At 34.7% G+C, this 7653-nt stretch overlaps 1 protein-coding gene across 1 annotated transcript; it reads right to left on the reverse strand.

Moving 5' to 3' along the window:
- Nucleotides 1-1071: 1071 nt before the first annotated feature.
- Nucleotides 1072-3602, reverse strand: LOC145017810 (rhomboid-like protein 20). Its single transcript, XM_078975765.1, has 9 exons — nucleotides 3155-3602; nucleotides 2965-3065; nucleotides 2384-2524; nucleotides 2242-2308; nucleotides 2003-2154; nucleotides 1810-1911; nucleotides 1600-1713; nucleotides 1305-1484; nucleotides 1072-1209 (listed from the first exon to the last, which is right to left on the reverse strand). Exons 1-8 carry the CDS (start codon nucleotides 3177-3179, stop codon nucleotides 1317-1319), a joined length of 870 nt encoding a protein of 289 aa, XP_078831891.1. The 5' UTR covers nucleotides 3180-3602; the 3' UTR covers nucleotides 1072-1209; nucleotides 1305-1316.
- Nucleotides 3603-7653: the final 4051 nt, after the last annotated feature.

Below are 7653 nucleotides of genomic sequence, written 5' to 3' on the forward strand. Positions count from 1 at the left end.
TAAGTGCATGGTTGAAGTAAGATCTTTCAATCGTTATAGAAATATTGATTTAGACAAAAATATGAGATTTGAAAATTTTGAACGAGTTCAATCGATTGACCGTGTTATATATATGTAATAATAAAAGAAAACAAAACATCAAATCAATTTTTTTATTATTAAAGTTAAAGTTAAAAAGACATCAAATCAAATCAATTATTTAATATATAAAAGACAATATTTTACATCAAAATAGATTTAAAGACAAACAAAATGACAAAAAAAACTAAAGAATGATACCTGGAGAAATTTCATGTATTAGAAGGTACACACAACACCACCTTGTAATAAAACCTATAAAATTCAAGAATTTTTTTGTATTGTACCCCTATAAGTTTGTAAAAATTATAGAAAAAACAAAATATAATCCAATTACAAAACAAAGCACCAATCACCTTTAGATATTTGGAGCATTTTTTTAGAGTAAATAAAGTACAAAAAACTGCATATTGCCAATGTATATTTTACCCAATAATAACAGTATTTATATAATTTACCATTAATAAAAATAATAATTATTGCATTATTTACTTTACTACTTAACCGTAATACACTTTCTTTTTAATTATAAAAACACCACCACAACACACTTGTATATCCTTATTCATTATAACATACTCACATTCTCTTCAACAATAACGATATTAACATTAAACTCTAAGCAGTTTAAACATTTCATGTTAACGGTATTACCTGTAAAAACAAGTATAAATTCTCTGTGCTATTATGAACAAAAGATATAGACGAGCTATACCCATATTGATAACAAAACCAAAATACATCAATATACCTCACAATTCAACATTAACTTTTGTGACACAAGAGAATCTTTTAGGACTATTTTCAAAGCGAGCATTCACGTCTTTTCCACAAACAAAGAGATCTAAAGCAACCACCTTTCTAGTAGGGACAAAATATTACAATTTTTGGTCCCATTGATAAATTTTTTTTTTGTCAAAACGCATTTTCTAGTGTCCGATAATTAACCCTACATGATTCTAGTTTCACGAGTATACACATCTCTATCATTAGTAAAAAAGAAAAAAAACATGACAGTAAATAAAACGAAACTAAACTTTGAACAAAACACCATAAACAAGTTTGCAGAGTTCTTCTAGAAGAGCAGATTATCCTATCATCTTCAACTCAAAACTGGAGCATAGAGAATATCTGGAAAACAGCAATTTTCAAAAACTTTTAGCATCAACCAACTACATTTATATCTATAATATATACATATCATAAAAAAGATATATATGATTCACCTGTGAATGTGATTAATGAACTTGTGACTCAAGAAGAATATTTGTAGCAGCATTGATGTCGTTTCTGGCATGAACAAGGGCTTGTCTGGCTGAATTCCTATCAAATCCCATGGAAACCAATGTTTCAATTGAATCCTCTGGTGGCTCAGGGGTAGATGATATTGGGCCACGATAATTACCCTGAAATTAAGCATCATAATCACAACTTCATCATTTAGTTCTAAAACACTTTCTGAGGCATTTTATCAAACAGATAGAGTGCAAAAATGGAAACTGACATAAATTTTCCAATTACCTCAACTTGACGAGCTGCAAAGGATGGTCCATTTCTAGATGGTGGAGCAGGTGATGCACTCCCCACAGATGGCAAAGAAAGCCTTGAGAAAAAGGAGGCTATCAACTCTGGGAACTGAAATTATCAAAACCACAAGAATCATTGTAAAACAAATTATTACTCCTCTTCTTTTTTTATGTTTTCTCTTTCAAGATTAACAAAAGTAATAACCTTAAGCCTGCGGATGCGTAGTACATTCAACCGATATAAAGTGCCAGCAAGGATGCCACATAGACCTGGAACTAGGGATCTTTTCCAAGATGATAATAGAAGCTGCATCATTTAAAATAAGTATATAATGAAGATAATATTTTCAGTAGTCTATAAGTTAAAAAAGATTATATTATATTATAATTATAACTACCTGAAGACCAGCTAAATAAATGAAAGATTTGTCTGAGAAACTTAGAGCATTCACACGAAACCGTGTTGAAACAGGAATGTCAAAATAGAATGGAACAAAGGAAGAGAATATAAGGCCATAGGGTCCAGATGTAAGCACACTCAAAGTTGGATCTGCATAAAGTAAGTCAAAAGTGCAAGGTAGGATACCAAAAGAAACTCTTGTAGTAATCATAAAATGAAGCACACTAAGTAGCTTACCATTAAGAAATGCTTGGCCAAAAAGCTGTAGCAGTGAAGACACAATTATAGAGAATGAGACAAACACCTGCAGACAGAGAATTGGTCGTTATAGTGGAATAAAATTCAGGTATGTTAATTAATGGGTTGAGAAAATACTCACAGCATATTTGTTAGAACCAATTTGTCTCTCAAACACACGAAAGTAGTATAGAAGATAAGCACCAAACATGAGCTCTGGTGTAGATGAAAATGTAAAAGTTGAAACAATCAGTTTCCATAACTGAAGCTTCTTCCAGATATCCTGTCATGTGTGAAAACGAATATAGATCAACAATTAGCTCTAAATGTTAGTTTAATTATGAGGTTTCAGCACTCCAAACTGTTTATGTGGGCGAGCAATCTTTCCTTACAATTTCTCAACTTCAAATATTTCATCATTCTATGTCATATTGTCATGTCAGATTAGGGATTACTATCATCTATTCCCCTAGTTGATCTATGTTAGGAGATAGAACTATGATTATATGTTAGAATCAGGGTTTTGCTAGTTTTCCTGTATGTATCCACCAAAATGCCCATCTTGTGCGGCAAGTATTCAGGGAAGAAGGAAGAAGTAGAACTGAAATCATAAATTTCGACAAAGGGTGATCAGTATGGTCGATCACAAAATACTCCTAAGTCCCTTAGAACTGTGAATTGATACTGGTACATCTAAGCATTAAGAACAAAAAGAAACCACACCTGATAAGACAATCCGAGCTTGTTTGAACGACCTTGGATCCCAAACACGATCGTGAACACACAACACGCAATGACAAAGGTTCTAGTGATCGGAGCATTATCTGATCAATCAGCAAAAGAATTATAAACAATCGATTCAAAATTAGCAATAAGAAAGGGAATTTCAAAGAAATTGGTAGAAAATACATACTGAAACCAGATGGGCCGCCGTTCATCTTCCTTTAAAGTGAACCAACGACCTTCAATCTTGAGAGGGCCTTTTGTCGATTCAAATCTTTGTTCTACTATACCGATCTACGATGACGACTATAGTTTACTGGCAATTTTTCGGAGAGATTGTAACGAGAAGAATTTGGTAGGTTAGGGTTTCACTTGTGTCACAAGCTAGCAATGTTTGGTAGGGGATTACTCTGGTCAAAAAGGATTTTGGTGCTTCTAAAATCATTATAAATAATTATGACATCTATATTTTTGATTTGAGATAACTAAACTATTAAAAATGAATTACGGGAAAAATAACAAGTGATCACCATTTTCTAAAAAATAGTCATACTAATCCTAGCAAAGTCGTTTTTTATAACATAAAACATTGTACGATTGATTTGTAAGAGAAATGGGAACTCATTTGCAAGAGTAATGGGTACGGGTCTCTTAAGGGCAGTTTTTGCCAACATTGAAGCTACTAGGTAACGGCCAAACATCATTTCTGGTTTCTTGTTGCTTTCCGTTGCCAACATAACATCCTTCAACGCGTTTCTTCCCTATGCTTTTCTTCTTCCTTAACAACGTTTTTTTTTTTGAAACACCATCCCCATTAATGACATTGTGGAGAAGACACAGATTTATGTTGGCGTGGCCCTTTGAACGACGTTGATCATACCAAGTAGCCTAAAATATATTTGTTAATTATGACTTGTGAATTGACAACCTCAAATGGATATTGATTCAACCGACCAAAGTATTAAAAAAAAAAAAAACAACTAGACATTCGATATCGCTATAATAGTGTTTGCCAGTAGACTTGGGATCGTTACACCAAAAAACGTTGATATATGTAATTGGACCTGCCCATATTCTAGTTAGTGTTCTCTTTTGAATTTTGTCAATACACATAGTTAGGGTGTCAACTGTAATATCATTTTCAAACTCGTGATTAATAATATTTCCTCATACTATATGAAGCATGAATATAAGTTACATTGATCGAACCATGTTAAATGTTATACTTTATGTGTGTATTTATTATTGTTTATTCCTAACAATATTTGTGACATCCCCAAAATCTCGGTCAGAAAAGACCGATTTTCATTTATACTTTTAAAATAATTTCAGAGTAAATCCTTTTGATTTGAAAGAGTTGCGGAATTTGTTCCCAAAAACAAAACGTGATAAAACAATGTTTACCAAAGCATTTCATAAAAGAAATGTATTTTCATTATATAATCAAAACTCGGGATGTCATGTTCCGATACAGACCATAAAGCATAAACGATAACATTACAAGTCATTCAACAAATATATACATATACAGACTTGTAAACAAAACAACTTGATGGTTCATCCATCTTATGCCCTTGCGCCACTTCCTGTAATACAAATAAAATTGAGTGGGTCAGGCTTGGGAACCTGGTGAGCATATAGGGTTTTCAACCCACAATAAATAATTATATTTAATTTCCACCAATCAACAATAACCCAATTACCCATTCTCGTTATTCTCACTTTACGTCCCTAAAACAACTAACACAAGGGACCTAGTCTTAGAATATTTCATCGGGGCGACAACACATGCTCCGGGGGTTCCTCAGCAATATAAGTCAAATAAGGCAACCATGAGGGGGATGGAATACAACGAATGAACACCCAAGTTCATTTACACCTACAGGTTATGAGCCTGCTAGTGTTCCACTGGACTGTCTAGAAAAGTCCGTGGCCATCATCTAAATTCCGCTAGATGACTGGATCAAAACAACATCGAGGCCTCTCATCTGTTTATTACACACCAACTATCTACCCATGTTCTACCCAACATATTAGTAGATAAAACATACATTTTTATACATAGTTTCAAAACCTGTATAGCATGCTTAATCAATGCATTTTCTACATAACAGATGAGACACACCCACATAACACGTATTTCATAGAGAAATAATCAGATCTATAAGATAGAAGAAAGTGAATATACATTCACACACATAACAACAAACTATACACATAACACGTATTTCGTATAAAGTACTTCATAATTATGCGTTAGAAGAAAGTAACTACACACTCACTTGATCAGAAGATGATCGGACAACACTATGGCTCGTAGAAGTAGTAATCCTCAGCAGATCTGGAAGGTCTTCACAAAAATCGAACTTCTCGCGAGCAGAGCTTCAGCTCGGGAACCGCACTTCTCGGGATCTTCGGGATCTCGGGACTTGCTTCGGTACTCAGGAATATTACCAGGGCTTCGGGGTACTTATGGCACACAAATCGATGTAAAACGGGAGAGAGAAGAGAGAAAAATAGCAAAGGAACTCGGCAGCCTCGCATCCTATTTATAGGAGGCTGGAGCCTCGGAGTACGCGGGGCGTAAGCCTCTGAATTCGTCACTGCATGCGTCATCCGAAGAACTCGAGTGCGAGGCGTGTCATGCTTCGTTGTACACGGGGCGTACGCTAGTATGCTGGGCGTACTTCGGATCAGATCGGTGACTCCCCTTCGGATAAGGCCGATTTTAATAATTAAATTTAATTATTAATTATTTAATAAACTTAGAAAATTCATATCTTCTTCATACAAACTCCGTTTTCGACGTTCTTTATATCCACGCGAAGGTGAAACTACGCTCTACAACTCTCGTTTAGACTCTGTCGGCTAATTTTGACTTTGTTTTTATTATTTATTTTTAATAGGCCGGGATATAAAATTTCGTTATAAATTCATAATTTCTTCGTTTGACGTCCGTTCTCGCCTAACTTTTTATCGCTTCGATACTAATAACGAGATCTTCGATTCTCGTTTAGATCACTAAGGCTAAATATCTCTCTAACGTAAATTTCACTTTTTACATCATTCAGCGTTGCCGGTTCTGTCGCGAAACTTCGACAGGTCATAACTTCTTCGTTATAACTCGGATTTCGGCATTCTTTATATCTTCGGAAACCTTGTTTCAACTACTACAACATTATCTAAAGATATCAAGTTTATTTTACACTTAAATTTTGATGCTTATTTTTATTTTTTATTAATCAAACCCACATAATTAAGCAATTAAGCACAAAACACATAATACTCAAACAATACACTTCTATTATTTCAAAACGGGTTACAAAGGTTAACCTAGACTATTATATCATCATTAATGACAGACCCAGAAACACAGACGTTACAATATTAAATTCAAAACATAAATGTATTGTTTGTGAAAAAAATTATTCTTCAATCCACGATGTAACATCTTGAAAATCAAACGTAAAATCTTCATTTTTATTAAAATTAGAACACCATTGTAATTTTGTCCAAACATTTAAAAGTATTTCAAATAAAAAAGTTATCAGAGTTCATTCCTAAAGATCACACATTGCGGAAAACATGGATGTATATGCTGCGATTAAACCAGACTCTTTTCCTTTTGAAACGAGAGTACCTGAAACCATGAACCACAAACTGTAATCATAAAGTTTAGTGAGTTCCCCAAATACCACATACCACACATATCAAACGAGCCTTACATAACATACACAATCATTAGCCATACATATCACACATAAACATAATCAATAGGAGTGATATGTGCCAACCAAAGTTTTGCCATTATGCCACGAGCCGCCTCGTGGTCTTCCTTGCCAGGCCGGGGGCTATAACCTTGGGTCTTAAAGATAAGTGCCAGGAGCCACCTCCTGGTCTTCAATGCAAGCATCACAAAGACAACTATCATACAATTCTACCATTACTAATCACGTAACATCCGAATTTTCGAGACCAAAAATTTCATTTTCAATATAAGGATTTAGAAAACATTTATAAGAAAACATCACCAAGCCATATCATTTCATAAAACCACAATTACATGTCTCAAAACCATATCATAAAAATTGTAAAAATATCAGAGTACAATCTCAAGAATGGCATAGTGCGGAAATCCTTTGTGTATGTGATGTGCAGCTACCACGCCGGCTCCTTTTCCTTCGTTGAAGAGGTACCTGAAACAAAATTGAAAAGTGTAAGCACAAAGCTTAGTGAGTTCCCTTATCATACCAGATAACATACATAACACATACTGCATAACATAATTGGGTAATAACTACCCCTTCGGTCCTATCGATCGATACTTTGTCTAGCATATCTGGGTGCTGGCCTCCTCTTCGTCCCTGTCGACCAGTACCCTGCGTAGCATATCAGGGTGCTGGCCTACCCCTTTGGTCCTATCGACCGGTACTAGGGACTATTTCACCCCTACTCTACAAGGTGCACCCCAGTGCATAAATATACAAGTCATATACTGCCTACTTATTTGGGTGTTGGCATACCCTTTCGTCCCTATCAACCGGTACTAGGATCTATCCTACCCCTTCTATTGCAACCATATAACATCATATCATACTAGCACATAAACATAACATATAACAATATACCAGATAATTACCACAAAGACAATTGCCGATACTATAACTCTTACTAGTAGGCCAACCTTGG

This window comes from Lactuca saligna, chromosome 9 (assembly GCF_052625555.1).
Source record: "Lactuca saligna cultivar CGN05327 chromosome 9, ASM5262555v1, whole genome shotgun sequence".
Lineage (NCBI taxonomy): Eukaryota > Viridiplantae > Streptophyta > Magnoliopsida > Asterales > Asteraceae > Lactuca > Lactuca saligna.

Excerpts from the sequence above, each read along its gene's own strand:
- LOC145017810 (XM_078975765.1), bottom strand. The coding sequence starts at position 3,179 with ATGAACGGCGGCCCATCTGGTTTCA. Across the intron at positions 3,066-3,154 it reads CGGCGGCCCATCTGGTTTCA|ATAATGCTCCGATCACTAGA; the intron begins GTATGTATTTTC and ends CTGATTGATCAG. Across the intron at positions 1,714-1,809 it reads TACGCATCCGCAGGCTTAAG|TTCCCAGAGTTGATAGCCTC; the intron begins GTTATTACTTTT and ends TGATAATTTCAG.